The 21,567-nt window shown below is 33.5% G+C and overlaps 3 protein-coding genes across 4 annotated transcripts; 1 reads left to right on the top strand and 2 right to left on the bottom strand.

Annotated features, from left to right (window-relative positions):
* Positions 1-5: 5 nt before the first annotated feature.
* Positions 6-1,180, top strand: LOC133682873 (cysteine proteinase inhibitor B). The gene has a single exon (XM_062106416.1). It carries the CDS (start codon positions 555-557, stop codon positions 969-971), a length of 417 nt encoding a protein of 138 aa, XP_061962400.1. The 5' UTR covers positions 6-554; the 3' UTR covers positions 972-1,180.
* A 5,658-nt stretch (positions 1,181-6,838) lies between these two features.
* On the bottom strand, positions 6,839-10,472 carry LOC133683170 (70 kDa peptidyl-prolyl isomerase-like). 2 transcript variants are annotated; one of them, XM_062106709.1, is made up of 13 exons: positions 10,076-10,468; positions 9,882-9,968; positions 9,179-9,439; positions 9,008-9,082; positions 8,842-8,922; positions 8,568-8,762; positions 8,379-8,468; positions 8,094-8,269; positions 7,875-7,997; positions 7,638-7,784; positions 7,418-7,545; positions 7,179-7,299; positions 6,839-7,075 (listed from the first exon to the last, which is right to left on the bottom strand). In XM_062106709.1, exons 1-13 carry the CDS (start codon positions 10,272-10,274, stop codon positions 7,025-7,027), a joined length of 1,734 nt encoding a protein of 577 aa, XP_061962693.1. In that variant the 5' UTR covers positions 10,275-10,468; the 3' UTR covers positions 6,839-7,024. The 2 variants fall into 2 exon arrangements, with proteins under 2 accessions (XP_061962693.1, XP_061962692.1); XM_062106708.1 differs by having other exon boundaries at positions 6,839-7,299; positions 10,076-10,472.
* Positions 10,473-19,288: 8,816 nt separating this feature from the next.
* Positions 19,289-21,146, bottom strand: LOC133681579 (pentatricopeptide repeat-containing protein At4g14190, chloroplastic). Its single transcript, XM_062104664.1, has 2 exons — positions 20,750-21,146; positions 19,289-20,657 (listed from the first exon to the last, which is right to left on the bottom strand). Exons 1-2 carry the CDS (start codon positions 21,083-21,085, stop codon positions 19,518-19,520), a joined length of 1,476 nt encoding a protein of 491 aa, XP_061960648.1. The 5' UTR covers positions 21,086-21,146; the 3' UTR covers positions 19,289-19,517.
* Between the last annotated feature and the right edge of the window lie 421 nt (positions 21,147-21,567).

The raw sequence follows: 21,567 nt of genomic DNA, 5'->3' as shown, positions 1-21,567 counted from the left end.
GCCAGCTGGTGATACTCACACAATCCACTACACAACAACGCAGCAAAGCCCGAGACGATAAGAATACACACGGTGCGCTTTCTTCGTCCCTCCCATGAATCCAAAACCAACCCACAAAAACACAGTACCCACTATTTCGAAGCCACGAAAATTCACCGAATAAATAAAAAACTTAGTGTTCTGAGTATTTGAGTATGGGTTAGGCAAAATGCGATACCACATACAAACACCCCTAGATTTATGAGAAAAGCAGGATCCCATAAAAAACTCACACTGCCCTTCTGTCGTTTCTCCTGATTCCTCTGGCTCATGCATCTAATTTAAATTACGCGGCACGCCGTTGGTGCATGCGCCGCTACATCACCACACCACCTTAATTTGCGTGTCACCCTATCTCCATCATCCCCACTGCAAAATCATTGCTACATGCCACACACACACACCCCATCCATCCCTTTACTCCTCCTCTATAAATAGCTCATCTGGTACTCACCTTCTCATCAAACACAACTACAGAAAAGAGGAAGAGTATATATATATACACGGTACCAGCCATGGCAAAACTTATGAAGTCTTCAGTTCCCTTCTTGGTGTGTTTTCTTGTTCTCTCCACGCTTCTTGTGTCGGGAGTGAGTGGTTATAGAGGAGGAATGGTGGGGGGGAGATCCGAGGTGAGTGACGTGAAGACTAACAAGCAGGTACAGGAGCTGGGGAGGTTCTCCGTGAAGGAGTTCAACAGCCACAGAAGCCTGTACTGGGACGGTGGTGGAGTTGGAAAACTGATGTTTTCTGAGGTGGTGGAGGCACAGAAGCAGGTGATTTCTGGGCTCAAATATTATTTAAATATTGTGGCCACCACACAGAATGGAGAGAAGAGAATGTTTGATTCGGTAGTTGTGGTCCTGCCTGGGCTTCGAACCACGGAGTTGCTTACCTTTGAGCCTTCAGCTAAATTGATGGTTAGAAAATGAGAATTGTCATTTAGGGTTTGATTGGTTTATGAAATCCAAACTAAGATAATTAAATTAAGTTTTGGCGGTGTTCTATGAACATGAGTTAAGAGCACGTACTCTCTTTTATTTTTGTTTTACGAGGCTGTAATAACCATGTTTATATGTGTCGGAGCACATGTATAATCTCTATGAAAATAAAAAATAAAAATAAAATCTTTATGCCCTAATCTATAAGTGAAACTTGGGAGGTTCTCTGTCGATCGTCTGCTCCCCCTTACTATTAATTAACCAACTTGTTGCAAGCTGCTAGTTTTTCAGAGAATTTCCTTACGTTTTAAGCTACAATGCATGGCTAAATCTCCTGTTTAATTAACCATGCATAGCATAGATCAACATATCACATAACTATTATCAATTATTGCTCTAATACGGAAATAACGACCTGTTTTATGTGGATTTAACCCAAATCGCTGCTAGCCAATTTAAAGTAAAATATTTAATAGATAATAATCAATATTTATTCAAATAACTTAATTAGAAGACTGCTATAAAAATGAAAAAAATCACATCAAATATATTTTAAAATTTGAGTTTTAACTTGAAATCTTAATTTAAAGACATAAGTTGTTAATTGGTCTTGTTTTATTTGATACCAAAGACTTGACAAAGATAAATACTGATTGATATGCAAATTACAATCTTACACTTCTTGATGGTATGTTGAGAATACGATCAAGTTCACATAATATTTTGTCATACTAGTGGTGAAGGACAAGATGGTTCTCTAAACATGTTTGCTTCTTCCATCCACCGACGAGGTTTGAAGAAAATCTAAAAAACAATCAACATGTTGATGGATGAATTGAGAGATTCAGATGTTGGATTCGGATTGCATGAACACTTATAAAATTATTTCTTTTTTATTGAGTTTATGAGACTTTTCAATTCTTAAATTTGCAAATTAGCACTAGTGTAGGAGGAAGATTGCAAGGTTGTGTATGGTATCTTACCATAATAATAAATAAAAATGATAAAAGGCAAGAGATATGGTAAAGGAATTTGTGTGCAAAAATGAAATGACCCCCCTTAACTGGTGTTTAATAAGGAAAAACCCTAATATAATTTAGAAGTAATTATGTGAGATAATAATCTCTAATGGACAGTAATGTTTCATTTGAAATAAAAGACCCTCTCATATCGATTGCCTGATGAGCTCAAACGAGTCCAACATGACAACCACTAAAGGTTGTGCATTCAATGTATATACATTGTCTCTGTAGTAAGTAGAGAGTAAACCAAGTTTGATCAAGGGTTGTGCGTCATGGGTGTAATAGCTAAATTTAGGGGCATAAGTCTTGTCTAGGAGGACATGTGGTTGGTCCACTAAAGAGGGGATAAAAAGTCAGTTCATCAAGGAATTGATATGGGTCTAGACTTGTTAAGGGGAGACATGCAGTCATTTCTATTGGGGGAGGAACATGCAAGTGGTCTCGTTAAGGAGGGAACACACAAGTGGTCTTTTTGAAGGGGGGTAAAAGGTCAGTCTAGGGAGATGTATGACTTGTCTAAAGGATATGAAGTCAATCCACTAGGTGGACATAAGGTTAGCCTACCAATAAAAGGGATACGTTGTTAGTTCCATAAAAAAAGAACATGTGTTTGGGTATCTAATCAATCTAGGCATCCAATCAGATGCCTCTGCCTCAAAGTGAGGTTCACTTAGTTTGAGATATAATGATTTTCTTAACATATGTGATCTGGGTATATCAGGTTTTTGGAGATATGAGTCATCATGTTCGAACTAACTGGTTATTTTGTTTGATCAACCAAGGTGTTTTAAAAAATGGTTAGCAAGTTATTTGGGTTGACTTTAAAATTTTGTTATGATAACCTTTTATACTAGGTGATGTGGTTCCCTTATACTTGGGTATGGTGTAACTACACACCTATGAAGAGGTGTTTTCTTTATACCTGGACAGGGTGGATGCTTTTATTCCTAGACAAGGTGACTCTTTGTACCTGTGAGTAAGCCTTTATTACTTGAGTAAGGTGGGTTCCTGAACCAAAGGATGAATGTCTTTATACCCGAGCAAGATAGTTGGTTTGAACAACTTATAAAGAATAGCATATGTAAAAGCATTCTTGACCCGAGATGGAGGATGTCATTGTACTCGGACAAAGTTATATGTATACCCGGGGTGAATAATGCTTTAAGTTTGGGTTAGGTTATCCTTGTACCCAAATGGAGATCTAAGTGGACATTATATTGTGCCTAGGAGGAGAAGTTTCACCGAGATCCTTTTTGTTAGGGGTGGAGAATGTCTTTTTTCTTGGGAAAAGTTATCTTATACTCGCGATAAGTGTTGCCCTAACTCAAATGGAGGTTCCTTTCTCATCTTGCTCTAGCTAAATTATCTCTTCATGATTTATTTTGAAAATGTTATTGTATTTGGGTTCGGTGTTGTCCTAAGCACAAATGGAGAATGACAAAAAAATATGTCGGGCAGAGAAAAAAAAACTCTTGCCTAAGGTGGAGAAAATGTCATGGAAGATATTTTATAAAGATCATTGTATAAAGATTGTTTTTTAAATATTGTACTTAGTGATTAACCATGGTAGTGATTAACAATGGAAATCATCATATAATGTCTATTTCATTAAGACTATACATGGCAATTCATCATGTAGATTTTTATGGAGATCACTTATGGAGATTATTATGGATGCTTCTCATGTAGATCATTATAAAGATTTCTCATAAAGTCTATACTTGGCAATTCATCATAAAAATTAGGTTATACCCAGGATGAGATGTTTTCTCATTTAAGATGGAGAGTCATATAGAGAAAATCTCATAAAAAGCATGTAGATAATAACTAATGAAAAATAATGTAATAGAGAATAACTCATGGAAAATAATACATGGAGAACAATGTATAAACAATATTTCATGAAGAAAATCTTATGAAAAACATAAAAGAAGAAAAAATTCATAGAGATTATCATACGAAGACAATTTCTTAAAGAATAACATATGGTGATAATTTTGTAGAGATAGTTTTCAAGTAAGAAGTATAACTTTCTCCATAAGATCAGACAATGAACCCTATTAATCAAGCCTTTAGTAGCGACTGATTATAAAAAGACCTTTACCTTATTCAACATCTCTTCATCGAATCTTTTTAAATGAGCCTTCGTGCTCTTATTATCCTACTAAATGATGACGAACAACTCAATAGAGCATTTTTAGATAAGATACTCATTATAAAATAGGATATAATATTTACACAAAGTTCCTTAAAGCCAAGAATGGATTCGAGATCTAAATTATGATACCATGTTTAGACTAACCCTTTGAATATGATGGGGAGATTTTTTCATATGGTGTCTTTGACTTACATGATGACCTCTAGACTACCATGCATATTTTGCACATACTCTCTCAAGTCTATAAACTTATACTAGTTTTTTAGGTTTATTTGGATGGAGATGACGTTTCTCATAAGACGAGTGTCTAACACCCGTTTAGTTAATGGAGAACACCTCACTTGGTAAAGGTTATATATCTCTATATTAGAGAACCTATTGTAAAGAGTCAAGGTTGCCCACTACTCTTGTGTGATGTGATTGTTCTTACTTGTTGGATTAGATGATGGAGATTTTGAGAAGTTTGAGCACTTATAATGGGAAGGCTTGTAACCCTCTTATGTCCTCTAGTTTTTAGGTTGTTAAAAGAGGGAGATGAATTGATTTTTTTTCAAGATCCCTACCAATGTTGCCATTGATGGTTAAAAAACTCCAAAATATCAATGTTTTTCCAAGGCTAGTGGATGGATTGAAAGATAGAGGCTACTACACTTGGGTTTCATGAACACCTATAAAATAAAAATCCCTTATTAGGTTCAAATAACCCTTTAATACTTAGGTTAGCACTCAAGTAGAAGGATTATTACCTTGAAAGCTTGTATAAAGCATCTTGTGAGAATAATAAATGGAGATGATAAATGTAAGATATGTGAAGGAATGTGTTTGTGTATAAAAACTAATGAAACCCCTTTATCCGGTGCTTACTTTATATGAGGTTTTTATTCCCATGAAACATACCAACTTGTATTGAAAAAGGACATAATGATAAAACATTATATAATAAGGGCAACTATATGGGATATAGCCTTTAATGGGTGGTGGTGTAAGGTAGAAAATCTTGTCATGTCAATGCCTTCTAAGTTCAAACGAGTCGAACATAACAACCATAATTGCATGGGCCCAAATGTTATAGGAGGATTTACGAGCATTTAATGTGTGTGGATATATATATATATATATAGTAGTTGGATTAAAGGGTATAAAGCTTATATAGACGGGTGCATGGTTAGTCCATTAAAGAGGGGATGTAGAGTTGGTCTACCATGAAACGGATAAGTGGTTGGTCTTGTTACGAAGAGGACGCCTAGTTCGATCCCATTAAAGAGGACACATAGCTATAAAGTTAGTTTAGGCCCCGTTTGTTTGCTGGAAAGTAGTTTCCTTTTGAAAAGTGAATTCCGAGAAAGTAAATTATTTTCTGATATTTGGTAGTGTAATGGAAAATAAGTTGGAAAATATTTTTCAGTGTTTGGTTATGTCATGGAAAATAAGCTGGAAAATAACTTATTAATGTTTTATTTTTTTCAAGTTTATTAAAATAATGAGAAACAAAATTTACAAATTAAAAAGTTGAATGAGAATGAAATTGAAAAAAATATATAATTTCATAAATTATCTCAAATAAAATAAATAATAATCAAAATAATAGAGATCAAATCTAAAAAATAAAAAAATTAAAAGATGAAGAAATTAAAATAATAATAATTAACATTTCATAAATTATTTCAAATAAAATAAATAACAATAAAAAGAATGAAGACCAAATTTGATAGATAAAAAATTTCAATTAAAAAATGATAAGGGAAAAGCAAATAACAATTATAAAAATAAGAACTAAAATTAATATAAAAATTAAATTTTAAAGGATGAAATTGAAAAAAAAATATTCAAAACAAAATATATATAGCAATCAAAAGTTTGAGGACCAAATTTGATATAATCAGTAAATAATATAACATTTCTAAATTTTTTTTATATTTCTAAATTTTTCACAATTTACAAAAAATATTTTCCGCTCAAAATAAAAGGAAAATACTTTCCTAGAAACCAAACCAAATTTTTCTTTGATCGGAAAGTGTTTTTCGTTGATCAACTTTTCTAATGACAAATAAACATAAAAAAGTTTGACAAGTAATTTTCTAGAAATTACTTTTTAGAAAACAAACACAGCCCTAGAAAGATGTGTAGTCAAACCAGAAACACATGATGGTCCAAATAAGAAGTTTAGTAAAAAAAAAGAAAAAAAAAAGAGAGGGATGTGTGGTTGGTCTTATTAGAGGGGAACACATAGCAGCCATATCATAGAGGCGCTCGATGCTTATATGCATGGAAAATGATCTTCATCGTTGTGGAACCATCACCATCGATTTTGTGTACCAGCTTGTAACCAAAGCTTATGTATATGCAATCTTATCTATTAATTTTTTTTTAAAAAAAAAAACAGGAACTAACTTGAACATCTAGTCCTTGAAGCACATGATTGCCCCTTGTGTAGTTTCTTGGGTAGTTCTATGATATTTTGTTTTGCGGATTTTGCTTGAATAAATCTCCTGATTGAGGGATATCAATGTACATCTTCAATGTAGAGTGACATATATACTCTCCTTCTACCTCAAGGATTAATAACTCTTGAACAAGAATGATTGATGCGTTCGTTAACTTGCCAAATCAGGCCCGAAGACCCGCGGAAGAATCGGGTGAAAGATGAAACAAAATAAGACACACCATTGCATGATGGATTTACAGAAAAAGTTTCTTTATTACACGCATCACAACAGGGATACATGATGTTAACAACTGACCAGCTCAGCGCCAATTCAAGAAGCCATTGTCCATTTACTACTTAAGAACAAAGCGCACACCCATGATTCTCTTCCTACGCATGAAAGAGAGAGATAATTAAGAGGAGAGGATGCAAGAAGCTGTTAAGCCTTGCTATCTATGGTCATTGGCATTGGATCCTGCTTTGCTGCCATCTGCATTTCCATACCAAACACCGTACACAAGAAAAACAGTCAACAACAGGCACAATGTCACCATAACAACAGACTTAAATAAATTAGGGTTTTGCCTATTTACAGTTGAATTTGTTTGCTCTAACTTATTCATCTTCGCAAATATGTTGCTATAAAATTGCGCTTCCTTCTTGTTGTACTCTCTCACTTTGTCCTTCAGGATCTTGTACTCCAGCTTGACGTCCCTGTTAGGAGAAATAAATGGCAATTCAAGATTTGGTCAATTCCCAGCTAACGAATGGCAACCTCAAAGGCAGAAGATGGCACCCCAATTCTCAGGGTCAATCTCAAGCGGTAGCTCACCTATTGTCAGGGTCAATTTCAAGTGCCCTTTTAATGTCTTTCTCTGCCAGGTCCAAATCGACAAGCTGTATATACGCTTGAGCCCTCCTATACAAGGCCTTCACATTCTGACTATCAAGCTCTAACACCTGCACAGACAAATCTCTTCCAATGTTAGCATGTATCCTCGAGACAACTATCGTAGGATCAAAATGATTGTGAATGAAATTAAGCATGAGACCTTGGAGCAAAGCTTCTCAGCTTCCTTGTAGTCCTTGAGCTTCAGCTTGCACGCTGCATTGTTAAGCTTGCAGGAAATTTTCAGCACCTTTGATTGCTGCTTCTCCTCGTCAGTGAAAGATGAGTCATACTCGATAAACTTTGCTGCCTGTCGCACATCAATTAACATTCTGTCAATGACTTCATTACAATTGGACACCATCCCACATATAGCAAGAACCTGCTGCGCTCAATATACCTTCTCATATCTTCTTGAGGCTCTTTCATATTTGCCAGCCTTGAACCATGCATTCCCTTCTTCTTTCTTCTTCCCTGCAGCTTCAATCTTCTCTTGTGTATTCATATCCCAAGATTCCTTTTCCTATATCAAACCATTCGCAATTTGTTAAATCACCATCAAGGCGACAATTTTTAAAAATCAACCACATTAAGGAAATCAGATATATATTACACCCACCTTGGTGAAGGAGATCATCTCAACTTCATAGTACACTGTTGCATTGACAGGAACAGTAGCCAAGTCTTGTTGAGATTCAGATCCGCCAAAAGCATATTCTGGTTGAATTGTCACCAGAGCAACTTCCCCTTTCTTCATAGTCTTTACGGCTCTATCTAGTCCATCAATAACTTGCTCTGTAAGGGAAGCCATTTCAAATAGCAGTTAGTATTAGAGAATGACTACAAAATTCATAGAAACTTCACTAATGGAGGGGGAAAAGTGAAGCCATTCAAATTATATTACCTTCATCTATCTTGAACTCAAATGGTGGCTCCTCTTCATGGCCCTTCTTCACAAAGATAGTCCCATCTTCCAGCTTCCCAATTAGTTTCACTGAGGGAAAACAATAAAGATCACAAAGCACATATTAGAAAAACAAGTTGAGCAAGAACCAATCAAACTTCAGTCATAGAATATTATTGTAAACATTACCTTGAACAACAGTCCCGTCATCAGGTCGTTCATAACCTTCTCCTTCCTTCAGGATCTTTTTCATGACCTTCTTGTCCTTCATAACATCAGACACAGTCTTCCAGGAAAGCAGCTCAAGCATTATCTCGAGGGTAGCATTCGGAGGAACCGCACCTTCATCACCTGCTGCTGTCCTGCCATTCTCTCCAAACCCATCTGCGAAAAAGAAACAAAGAATTAGTAAACCATCATACCATATAATTAAATAATGGATCTAAGAAGGGATTGCGCTTACATTGTGGTTTCACTGTCAGCAACACTTTCTCCCCTTTTTTCATTGTTTTCACAGCCTTTGCCAAGGCGGGACAGAAATAGCCTACACAAGGAGACATGACATTTAACTTTCTTCAAAAAATGCGTTCAGCGTAACAAAGTACATACTTGTGAGAGAGGAGACAGACCTTCTCCAACAGTGAATTCAACTCCATCAGACTTTGAGACAACTGTGCCATTTTCAAGCCGCGCTTCATACTTAACTGCATTGAACAGTAAAACAACCATCAGGAAACAATGAAAAAAAATATCCATCCAGGCTTTGCATGATATAAGGTAGCAGCAGATAAAAAGCGTACCAAATACTTCATCGAGATCTTTGGGATTATCCCATTTTTCTCCCTCAACAATTATTTTCTTAAAGATTCCTCCATCTTTGCATATGTCTTTGACACTTGTCCAAGATAGCAACTCCACATCGAACTGAAGAGTAGCATTGGGAGGAATAGTTGGAGGAGAGCCAGATTCACCATACGCCAACTCTGGAGGTATAGTAAAAACAGCATTCTCACCCTTTTTCATAGTTTTGATGCCCTCATCCCATCCCTTAATTACTTGCCCTGAGATGAAAAACCGCCATTCCACAGTCACAAGACAAGCAATAATAAATCTAATTAAATGGAAAACAAGAGCGAAAGCAAATTTATATCATTAATCCTAGTTGTTATTAACTCCAACAACATAGACCACTCAATTCATTTTAGCATAGCACACTGGCAAAGCAATCAAGATTCATGTAATTCCACCACAACAACAAAATATGAAATATAATCGATCCAAAGTGATATTTAAATGTTAACTTATTAATGTAATTCAACACCTTTTCTTGAGATCAAACTTATTAACTTCCAATACATTTAAAATGTTTAATATACATATATATAAAAAAATCTTCCTTTCACTTGAAAATGGAAATCGACCAATTAATACATGACCAAAAGAAAAGAAAAGAAAAAAACAGAGAGGTAAATAGCATATAGCAGTACTAAATTAATTGATTACCTTGGCCAAGCTTGAACTTAAATGTAGTCCCTCTCTCACGGCTCGAATCAAACTGGGTTCCATCAACTAAAGTTCCAGTGTAGTGCACTGCAAATTGAGCAAAAGAGTTACTACCAAGCATCCACTACCAAATCAATTGATTAGTGGACACTACAGTTACACAGTAGGCAGGTAAGGGATATGTAGGTAGATACCTTCAACTTCATCACCGGCACTGGGGGTATCCCAGCCTTCACCTTCCTTAACGAGCTTCTTTTTCAGCCCATTTTTGCCAATCTCCTTCTCTTCACCCACCTTGATAACAGCTTCATCTGGGTCTGGGACACCCATGTCCATTTCATCTTCAAGTTCCATGTTGTTGCTTCCAGTTGGGAACTCAAAGTCTTCCTCCATCTATCTGATCTCAAGCAGCAGTTAACGTGCGACGAAAAAGAAGAAATGTATGGAAACTAATTGGGGTTTAAGATCTTGAAGCAGAGCAATGCAATAATATAGTTTGCTTGATTTTGCTAGCGCACGAAAACGCAACAAAGGCGTTTGTAGTTTTATAGTATATTTCGGGGTAGTTATGTCTCTAGAGACTTCTCATGTCAAACAGGCTCGGGATGGTTCCAGAATTGTCTCGTCTTCTCCGCATTTTCATTTCAGCAATATTCCATGCTTGGGCCCGTGTGCTGCAAACCTTTTTTTTTTTTAAAAAAAAGGAGAAAAATATGCTATTCGGGATACAAACATGAGTGCATGAAGTAATTCTCCGAAGATTATTTTTTAAAATATGTTTTATTTAAAAATAAATTTAAATAATATTTTTATTAATTTTTTAACTTTATTTTTGATATAAGTACGTTAAAGTGATATAAAAATACCAAAAAAAATATTAATTTTAAGTAAAAAAAATTAAAAATTAATTTTTTTGAAACGCAAAAAACACATTAGTTTTATTTTAATTAAATGATAAAAAAAATAATGATGGTAAATTGATCAAATTAAAAAAATATATAATAACTTAAAAAAAATTAAGGAAAAAAATATTGCTTAAATCTTAGCAAATTAAATATAGAATGATGAAATTGAGTAAAAAAAATATAAATAAAAAGTCCTGAGCCAACACGAATTAACAAAACAAATCTATAATTAGGTAATAAGGGGCGAAACAACTCGGGTTAATTCGTCAAACCCACAACTTAAATCATGATATTGGGATAACCCGATAGAAAATAAAACAAAGAAAACCACAAAACCCATTTAAAAAAAATATTGAATGATGAAATAAAAAAATAAGTAAAAAAAATTAATGTCAACCCGCATTAACTTTTCAAACTCATGACCTGGATCATTGGACTAGAAGTATCATATCTGAAAAAAAAAAATCATAAAGCCCAATCCCCAACTAATCCAATATTAAAGGATAAAACTGAAGAAAAAAAACTCAATTATACAAAAGAATCCAGAACCAAAAATAGCAATTAAAATAACGATGATCAAAATTTATAAAAAATAAATTAGATGAGAACTATAAAAAAATTTAACGGTTGAAATAAAAAAAATCAATTCAACAAAAGAATAAAAAATCAAAACAATGAGAACCAAGTTGAAAAAAAAATCATAAATTATGATTGAATAATGAAATCGAATAAAGATTTTACAAAAAATCTAAGAACAAAAATTAAAAATAAAAAGAATAAGAATAAGAACCGAAGTTGAAATATCAATAACTAAGAGGAAAACTTTGAAATTTTGAATGGCCAAAGCGAATTTCAAGGGGAGGAGAAAAAAGAGAGGAAAAAAAAACCCTGCCAATTATAAATTGTCATGTCGCCGCTGCCACGCTATGCTTCAATAGAAAGAAGATGTCGTGAAGATTCCAGTGACTAATAGGAAGAGATTTATTTTATTATCGAGAGGCCTTCGCCATCAGAATGCCACGAGTGCCTCCCACGTTGGCACTTGTTGTACGTGCCAATTACTTTTCCATTTGAATAATTTTTTTATTTATTAAAAGATCAATTTGCCATCATTAAACTTGATAATAACAGAAAACCCATAATAAACTCATAGATGCCTGGTTATTAAACCCAGCCTGGCGGGTTGACCTAGGACTCGGTCGACGGGGTGATTGGACTAGACCGGGTTTAATAAAAGACCGACTAGGATAACAACCCGGTGAATCCGGTCGACCTGGTGGGTCAACTCATGACCCCGGCGAATCCGGACGAGACCCGATGTTGTTGTTTTTTTTTTCCCCTCAAATCTGGGATTTGAAATCCATTAATATATATACTCTATGTTTCCAAGAAAAAAGTTATGTTTTTTCAATATAGGATAAAAAAAACTTTTTGATTTAAATACTTCAACTTAAAAGGATAACATAGTATCTTTTCAATGTGGGATTTGAAGCCCTTTCGTATATATACTCTATGTTCCCATGAAAAAAGTTATGTGTTTTTCAATGTGAAATTTGAAATCCATTAGTATATATACTCTATGTTCCCAAGAAAAAAAATTATGTTTTTTCAATGTAGGATAAAAAACTTTTTGGTTTAAATACTTCAACTTAAAGGGATAACATAATATCTTTCTAATGTGGGATTTGAAGCCTTTTCGTATATATACTCTATGTTCTCATGAAAAAAGTTATGTTTTTTCAATATGGAATTTGAAACCCATTAGTATAAATACTCTATGTTCCCAAGAAAAAAGTTATGTTGTTTCAATGTGGAATTTGAAACCCATTAGTATATATACTTTATGTTCCCAAGAAAAAAGTCATGTTGTTTCGATGTGGGATAAAAAAACTTTTTGGTTTAAATACTTCAACTTAAAAGGATAACATAATATTTTTTCAATATGAGATTTGAAACCCTTTCGTATATATACTTTATGTTCCCATGAAAAATGTTATGTTTTTTCAATGTGAGATTTGAAACCCATTAGTATAAATACTCTGTTCCCAAGAAAAAAGTTATATTTTTTCAATGTAGAATTTGAAACCCATTAGTATATATACTCTATGTTCCCAAGAAAAAAGTAAAGTTTTTTCAATGTGGGATAAAAAAATTTTTGGTTTAAATACTTCAACTTAAAAGAATAACATAACATCTTTTCAATGTGGGATTTGAAGCCCTTTTGTATTTATACTCTATGTTCCCAAGAAAAACGTTATGTTTTTTCAATGTGGGATTTGAAACCCGTTAATATATATACTCTATGTTCCCAAGAATTTTTTTTTTAATATGAGATAAAAAAAACTTTTTTGGTTTAAATATTTCAACTTAAAAGCTTAACATAGTATCTTTTTAATGTAAGATAAATTTTTAAAAAAAATATTCTTTTAAACTTCATTCTTAACATAGCCTATATTTATTTGGATTTTTTCTTAATTTTTTCATATGAAATATTAAAGCTTTAAATATTTTTTTAAATTTTTTCGGGTTGATCCGGGTTGACCCATAAAACCAGGGAGGCCGGGTCAACTACCGGGCCGAGTTTAATAACTATGCCTAGATGCTAGTTTTATTTTTTTAATGGTAATTGAGATGCTTAAAAATACAAAAAGATAAATCTACCCCCGATTATAATCTAGTAATGATCAATAAGTCTTCAAAAAAATCATAATACCCCCAACACCTAGGCCATTGATTAAAAAAAAACGATAAAACGATAATTATATTATTTTAATAAATAGTAAAATATGTGCATAAGTACAGTGAAAACTTTATCCGTACTATTTTTTTTTTGGATCAAGCCCCACCCAAATTGGGTAACAATAACAAATAATTTGGGTCAAGTGAACAAAGTTGGATTTCGCATCTTCCATATGAGTAATTGTAACCATGAATTGTTTGTTCGCCAAACCCATTCCAAATGTAATTATATCATAAATTGTTGATAGTTCTCAAAATGTTTTTGGAGGCATTTCTATCAAAGTCCAGGGACCAAAAGTAGTTCTTCTTGGGTTGGGTAGATTTATTCACAACTTGAGCTTGACAATTTTCCCGATGGGCTTACTTTATTAGGACCCAAAAACACTATATCATTTTTATTAATTATCTATAATCTAAATTGTGTGTTGTTTTCACTGTGCATTACCTCCACTATTCATCCTCTCACATTTTAATATGGATGGACTATGCAATTTTTTTTTAATTTGATCCTCGAATTTTTTTTAAGCTCTTTGGTCATAATTAAAAAGTAATTGATTTTGAATTCTTATGAAATGGTGGGATTGAAAAAGAAGAGATCGAAATGAAAAACACGACAAATATAAGTGGCATGCCATAAGTTTTGAAAAACATGCACTTTGGTTCTCCAACTTAAACAATCACGCAAATTATACAATTTTGGTTCCTCAACATTTTTCCAATTCCATTTTGGTACAACAATTCATTTTTGTTATTTTTTGATTTCTGGTTGAGAGAGGGGAGAGAGATCGTTGGATTTTGGTAGTAGAGAGAGAAATATATCATTGACACTAATTTATGCCACTAAAATGGATGATATTTGTGTCAAATTGTTTCATTTGATGAGGGGAATTCATATTAGGTGTTTTTGTTCCTTGAAAATTCATGAAAAAAAAGATCTAAGCTTAAGTTGATTTTTGGTTTCAAGTTGAATTCAGTTTTTGGGCGATGTTTTGAGGTCATAAATAGGTTTATCATGGTTTCTAAAGTGTTTTAGGTAAAAAAAACAAGTTGAAACAGGTTTTGGGGTCAAAACAAATTTGAGCCTGATTGTTTGGCAACCACAATGGCCAGAATCTGGGCAAGCCCGGATGAAATGGGTTAGGCAGGCTGGCTTGGCTTGCGAAGCTAGGAAGCGTCTGACCCTTTTTTTCTTAATTTTTTTATTTCAATTAATGCTTCTTTTTTTATTTGTGTAAAGAACAACGATATTTTGTTGGTGTTTTCTCTGTATTTCCATTAGTATATAAATAACTGATAGATTCCTTGATGAAAGCTTGTTATCAACGAGCTTTTCATTAGGAATATTAGGCCCGTTGATAATTCAGTCAGTGAATTTACTTACAAATAAAAATACCGACTGGATATCCATGACAAAAAAAAAATTGGCGATTATTTTTTTGTCAGTTAATCCATCTGTAAATATTACTGATGGAATACCCATCAATAATGGATCATGTATGATCGATGAATCCCCCAATAAAATCACCAACATACAAATTTTGTCAGTGGATTTGTGAGTTTATATCAAAACAGTTCATAACTCTTTGCAATTCTCCAAGGAAAATGGGCCTATATTATCGGTAAAAATTTTATGTTCATCAGTGATTTTATCTGTATTGCAATAATTTGTTTTTTTTCCCAGTACATACTTATTTGGATTAAACAATTTGATAATAAACAACTAAATTAAATTGAAGAAAACATTATATATTATTAATTTAATTATGAAATCAATTACAAATGTATATACATTAGAAAGAAGTTGGAGTTGCAGGGGGAGAGGGACGGGGAGGAGGAGGAGAATGGGAGGAGAATCTTCTTGAGGTCCATAAGAGGGAGGATAATGAGTTGACATGTATACCATCATCTGCTCTCATTACTTCCTACTGCATTATTCGTACCATGCCTCTAATTCAGCCTTTAAATCGGCCATTACAACAATAATTTGGTATTGAATCAACTCCTAAATGGCTACACATGGCTTAGTCGAGTTAAATTATAGGTGCCTACCACTAAGACACTATAGTCCACCCTCATATCTCAGGCCGTAGTCATAGAGATACTGTGAATCCAATTCCTACCGAGTCCACTGGTTGCTCTAGTCTCTAACCACAACTTTATATTGTATTTTTGATGGGTTGAAGGATCCTATTTGTGTTTGTCATGTAAATTGGCATTATATGTTTTATTAAAAAAAAAGCAAGTCAAAGATGTCGACAAAAAAAAATTGTTTAAAAAAATATGTAAAAGGTTTCAAAGTTCATTTACACATCGACTCGATTATCCATGAACTGTTGCACCCCTTTATGTCTGTCTCTCTTTTATATATGTGTTTTCATATATAACTCCATTAGAGTTGGCTTATGCCCAAGTTGTGTAACCTGTAAAATAAATCATTAGTTAGACTTTATCACAAATGATCACTAACATTTGAAAAAACAATACTTAGAAATAAAGCAAGCTCTTACCAGGCATTTTGCATGATTAATAAAACAAATCAATTCACCAATATACTTGTTAATGGAATCGTGAGTCTCCTTATTTCGATTCGATAACCCACTCCATGACCGCCTTCTAAAACTCTTCGACATCAAGAACTATAGATATCTCTCTCAATTACTCTTAGTGATGTGGGGAGATATAAATTTGTTTCACACCTTAAAGTTGTTAGAAAATAATATAAATCATATCATGGAAACTCACCTAAAAGCTTAAGCTTTTGGGTTGAGATGGTTCTTTGACATGGTATTAGAGTCTTGATGACCAAGCGGTCACGAGTTCGAATCTCACCATCCCTATTTATTTGATAAAAATTAAGCACAAGGTAATGTGGGCATGTGCAAGTTTCAAGCTCAAAGGGCTTTCACTTGAGGAGGTGTGTTAGAGAATAATATAAATTATATCATGAAAACTCACCTAACAACTTAAACTTTTAGGTTGAGATGGTTCTTTAACAAAAGTTATTTGACTCAGCTATTCTCTTAGTATAGATGTGTGCGCCATACTAGAAATCACGTAACCTGGTTAAAAAAGTATTGATTATTTATCTACTAATCTTAAATATCTCCGCCACGCCTCAACCATAGGCATCTATTTAGAATGATTTCTAAGTTGATTCTACTGAAATAAAAGTATTTTCATCGACACTTTCATTATCAATGTTATCATACGAACACCTTATATATTTATAAACTGAAAATTGATTAATAAATAAAAAAACTACATAAGTATTTAATCAATTCATTAATATTATCTTTAAAAAAATTCTTATATGTTATGATCCGGCTTCATTCCACTAACATTTTTAATATAATTTTTTCTTTTTAATGTAATTTTTTAACAAGAAAAATTATTTTTTCAGCTATGTAATGTCGTCTTCACGTGTCTAGACGTGAGTTCTAGAGGTCTACAAACTTCAAAGAGATTGTTAGAAGCGATGACAATGATCGGTAATGAACTGACATCAACAGTCCTTGCATCAATTTTTAGACTACTTGATTCACTTTGCAATACTGAATACAGGAAGCTTACTTGCATAAGTTTGTTACAGGTGAACAAATCACTGGAACCACACTTATAAAATATTATTAATTAGTATAGTGTTTCCTGGGTATTTTTAGTTTTATTATTCAATAATATAATTTTTTTTCAGTTTTCTTCTTATTTTAGACATTATGCTTCATAATTTTTTTATATTTTCTTTACATTGAGTTATTTAGTTATATATAGGTCTCATATATTTAATCGCCACCCCCCTCAATTTCAATATTCATTATTAGATTTTTTAGAAGTAGGGCTTTTCAATTTTTTTATTTACTTTCTATAAAATTATCACAGCCTTATAACTCGGGTTACAAGTTTGGCAGGTTAGCTTAGGTTTACTTGAGTCATTTTTTAATCATATTTTTTAATTTCATCATTTAATATTGAATCGATTAGAAATTGACTTTCATAATTTATTTTGATTTTGTTAACTCTACTTTTTTTTTCTTTCTTCTTCTCTCTCTTTTTTTGGGTCTTTTTTGTAATTCGATTTCTTTTCAATTTTAGCCTTGAGTTTTGTGATATTTTTTATTTTGCTTTCTATTAAGTTATCATGGTCTTATGATCCTGGTTGCAAGTTTTTCATGTTAATCTGGATTGACTCGTTTTTTTTTAATTATTTATTTTTAATTTCATTCTTTAACAATGGATTAATTTGGTGTTAGGCTTCATAATTTTTTTATGAGGTAATCATGTTTTCATGACTCAAAATTGTTGGTTTAGTTGGTTGGGATTCGGGCTTTATTCTTTTTTTTTATTTGCTTTTTATTATATTATCTCGATCTTATGATCAAAGTCATGAGTTTGTTATGTTAATTTAGGATGTTTCATATTATGTTTTTTGCTCCTTTTAAAATTATTTGTTTTCTAATTTTGTTCTTCAACAATGGATTGGTTTAGAGCTAGGCTTTGTAATTTCTTTTGATTTTTTTTATATGGTAATCTTATTTTCATGACTTAGGTCACGAGTTTAGTTAGTTGAGAATTAAATTTCATGATTTTTTCAATTTTTTTTCTATTAAGTTATCTTGATTTTATGCCTCAGGTTTGTCAGGATAACTCGAGATGACTTAAATTATTGCTTGTTGCTTTTTCTTAAAAAATTGTTTCTTTTTTTAATTTTGTTCTTCAACAATGAGTTGGTTGAAATCTAGGCTTCATAATTTTTTTTTCTAGTTTGCTTTCTATGGTGCAATCTCACTCTCATTATTCGAGTCACGAGTTTGGTTGATTGAAAATTGAGTTCCATGATTTTTTTATTTATTTTCTATTAAGTTATCTCAGTCACAAGTTTGTTGGGCTAACCCGAAACGACTTATATTCTTTTTAAATTGTTTCTTTGTTTGTTTTGTTCTTCAATAATGTATTGGTTTAAAGTTATAATTTTCAATTTTTATATATGAGGTAATTTTTTTTTATCATGATTCAGTTCATGAATTTAACAAGTTTATCCAAGTTGATTGGTGATATTTTTGTGTCTCGAATATTTTTACTTAATGAAAATTGGTCTTTCTATCGTGCGCGGATTGCAGGTTTTTCGCCTGAGCAATGTGGCTAAACTATATTGGTGGTTGAGATTCACCTTCTCCATCTTGTAGCCAAGTCTCCTAACTGGCTGAGATTCACCTTCTCCATCTTGTAGCCAAGTCTTCTAACTGGCTAACTGTATTGATTGTTGTATTGTAGCAATCATATGTCACAGTACTCCTAGTAATCAAGCGTAAACTGCTGATAGAGTCAAAAGTTAAAGTGAGTGGGAGGGGAGTACATGAAGGGAATGTAAGGAATTCTCAGTCACACTTCTTCGAGTGTGAAGCGGGAGCTTTCTGGCAATCGTTGCCATGAAGGGAAATTGGTGGAGGAAATGGAGCATAGTTACCCAGCGTGACCCATAACAGGTTGCTGCCGTTAGACTACAGTCACCTATTGTGAGTATTAGCATTCAAGATTTTTACCCAGCGTGATGATCATATAAAGAATGAAACTCTAAGAGGGTAGCACGCCTGGCAAATGCTCCTCTCCTCATACAAAGGAAGATAGCTCTATAATGGCATAACCCTCTCCAAGCATACTGTAATAGGAGATCATGACCAGCTTTCCAATCTATAAACAAAGATGTTTGTGGAAAACGCACCAGGTTTACTCTCACATGGCATGGACAGCCAGTAACAACGAGAGCAGTAAAGGAAAATCAAGCTCATAGGCATTGTTTCATGAAGAAAACCATGGGGCCTTTTTGGCACCAAATAATACAAGTCATAATGAACAGCTTTCCAGATCATGCTTCCTATGCATAGAAGTGACGCTTTAACTTATGAACAGAAATTGATGATCTGATCAATGTAATCTTGATGAGCTCACACATCTTGACTCTCAGTTTCATCAGCTTCCATTCATTTCACGCTGCATTTCACTGAGCTTTGCTAGTCACTAAATTTATGAAATCGACATATGTCCACCTTTTCTTTTCTCTAGCATTAGGTTCAAGGGAAGAGTAGCCCTCTTCACAGCTTCTGAGGAAGCTTCCCTTACCAAAAGCAGAGAGAGCCAGAGGATCGGTGTTCATTTCTACACGTCTATAAAGAAGACCCATCTTTCTCCACATCTCTAAACACTCTTTTCCATCAAAACCTATTTCTTCTGCATCAAAAAGAATTCCAAAAGTGACTATATCAGGTTCCACACGAATTTCTGGTAACTTAGAGAGCAAGATCCTCAAGCGGGTGAAATCTTTCATCTTCAAATATGCTAGCAAGATAATGTTTGCAACTGTTATATTCCAACAAGCCTTTGCATCTTCCATCTCCCTAACAACAGCATCCATGCCTCTTCGACTCAAAAGACAAGCATGAGAAAGGAGGTGTAGGCACCAAACAATATCAGTACGGCCAGTTATAGAAGTAAGATCAACAGCCAAGTCGTGCAGTCTCGAAAACATGTAGTTTGCAATATAAACCCCAGCTAATTTCCTAACCAAATCCTCCTTTAAAGTGATTTTTGAGTTCCATGCCCACCTTAAAATCTTTTCCATCTTCTCCACAATCCCGAAGTTTGCATATGCCTCAAGCATCGAAATCAAAGTCGAAGACTGCAACTTCATCCTTTTGGTTCGCATAGACTGATAAACCCTTTCCATTCTTGTCAGCAATCCACCTTGCGCAAACTTTTGGATGAGCAAATTATAAGTATAGCGATCAGGTGAACACCCATCCAGCTCCATCTTCTTCAGGCACATAGCCATCTCATCATACATTCTATACTTTCCATAAGCTTCAATCAAGCCATCATAAGTATCACTTTCCGGGCTCAAATTCATTTCATTCATCTGATTAAGGTAAAACAAAGCATCATCAAACTTGCCATTTCTTGCATAACCATGAATTATAGAATTGTAAACCTCCAAGGACAGGCAGAGACCAAAACTTTTCATTTCCATAAACGCAGTAACTGCATCTTCCATTAGACCCTCTTCACCTAACAACCCTATAATCTTCTCATAATTGAATTCATTAATTCTTGTTTTCTCCACGTCCCTCCACATATGAAACACCTGTTCAGAAAACCCACAACAGAAAGAGAGAGAAAAAAAACAAATTCAATTTTCCTTGCTGCTAAAAAAAATAAATGAGCGAGTGAGTGTACCTGAAGAATCTGATTGGATCTTGCAGAAAGTTTAAGGAATTTGATGACAGACCAGAAGTGATCTTTGGACCAGTCTCCATCCTGTTGAAGCAGTTGCAAAGGGTTTTGGTTGTTGTTAAGGTTGTGAAGCAGGGACTTGAGCCTCTTGTGTTCATGGAAGCTGTCAACAAGAAGAGTTGTGTGTTTTGTAGAGTGGTCCTGGCCATGGCAGATGGTGGCATGGGCTGTTGGGTGGCGAAAAGCGAGAGATAGAGAATGGGTAGTTACTAGGGTTTTGTAGTTGTTGAATTTCCATGTCCAAGATGGTATTGAATTGTTTTGGAACTTGAGTGCCATTTTAGGTTCTTCTTAAGAACAGGTCCCGACTCTGCCCAATAAAGGAAGCCCGTTTTCTGATTGTAGATACCCGAATAATTATCGTCGAATTCATGGAATCTATATATTTTATTTTATTTTAAATTATTATTTTATTAATTTTTAGATTGTTTTGATAAAATATAAAAATAAAGTTTAAAAAATAAAAAAATATTATTTAAAAAATAAACGAGACTCTAAATTAAAAACAAATAATAATAAGAAAAAAAAACCCACCTCGTGATTGCATATCAATTCACTTGGTCAAAATTTGTTTTATGTTTATAAAATTTAGTGAATCTACTTCATTGGACTAAATTATAAGATAAATTTTTATTTCATTAAAGTTTTCAAGGAGATAATATTAAAAAAAATAAACTCATGATTAAATAAAAAAATGGTTTTTTTCAATAATGGATAATAATTTTCAAACATATTTTATAAAGTTTTAAGAATATAAATGT

Source organism: Populus nigra, chromosome 2 (genome assembly GCF_951802175.1).
Source record: "Populus nigra chromosome 2, ddPopNigr1.1, whole genome shotgun sequence".
NCBI classification, from domain to species: Eukaryota; Viridiplantae; Streptophyta; class Magnoliopsida; order Malpighiales; family Salicaceae; genus Populus; species Populus nigra.
This window is presented reverse-complemented; position numbering and strand designations above follow the sequence as displayed.

Excerpts from the sequence above, each read along its gene's own strand:
- LOC133682873 (XM_062106416.1), top strand. The coding sequence starts at position 555 with ATGGCAAAACTTATGAAGTCTTCAGTTCCCTTCTTGGTGTGTTTTCTT.
- LOC133681579 (XM_062104664.1), bottom strand. The coding sequence starts at position 21,085 with ATGGCACTCAAGTTCCAAAACAATTCAATACCATCTTGGACATGGAAA. Across the intron at positions 20,658-20,749 it reads GATCCAATCAGATTCTTCAG|GTGTTTCATATGTGGAGGGA; the intron begins GTACACTCACTC and ends TTTTCTGAACAG.
- LOC133683170 (XM_062106708.1), bottom strand. The coding sequence starts at position 10,274 with ATGGAGGAAGACTTTGAGTTCCCAACTGGAAGCAACAACATGGAACTT. Across the intron at positions 9,440-9,881 it reads TAAGTTCAAGCTTGGCCAAG|GGCAAGTAATTAAGGGATGG; the intron begins GTAATCAATTAA and ends TTTTCATCTCAG. Across the intron at positions 9,083-9,178 it reads AGATCTCGATGAAGTATTTG|TTAAGTATGAAGCGCGGCTT; the intron begins GTACGCTTTTTA and ends TGTTCAATGCAG.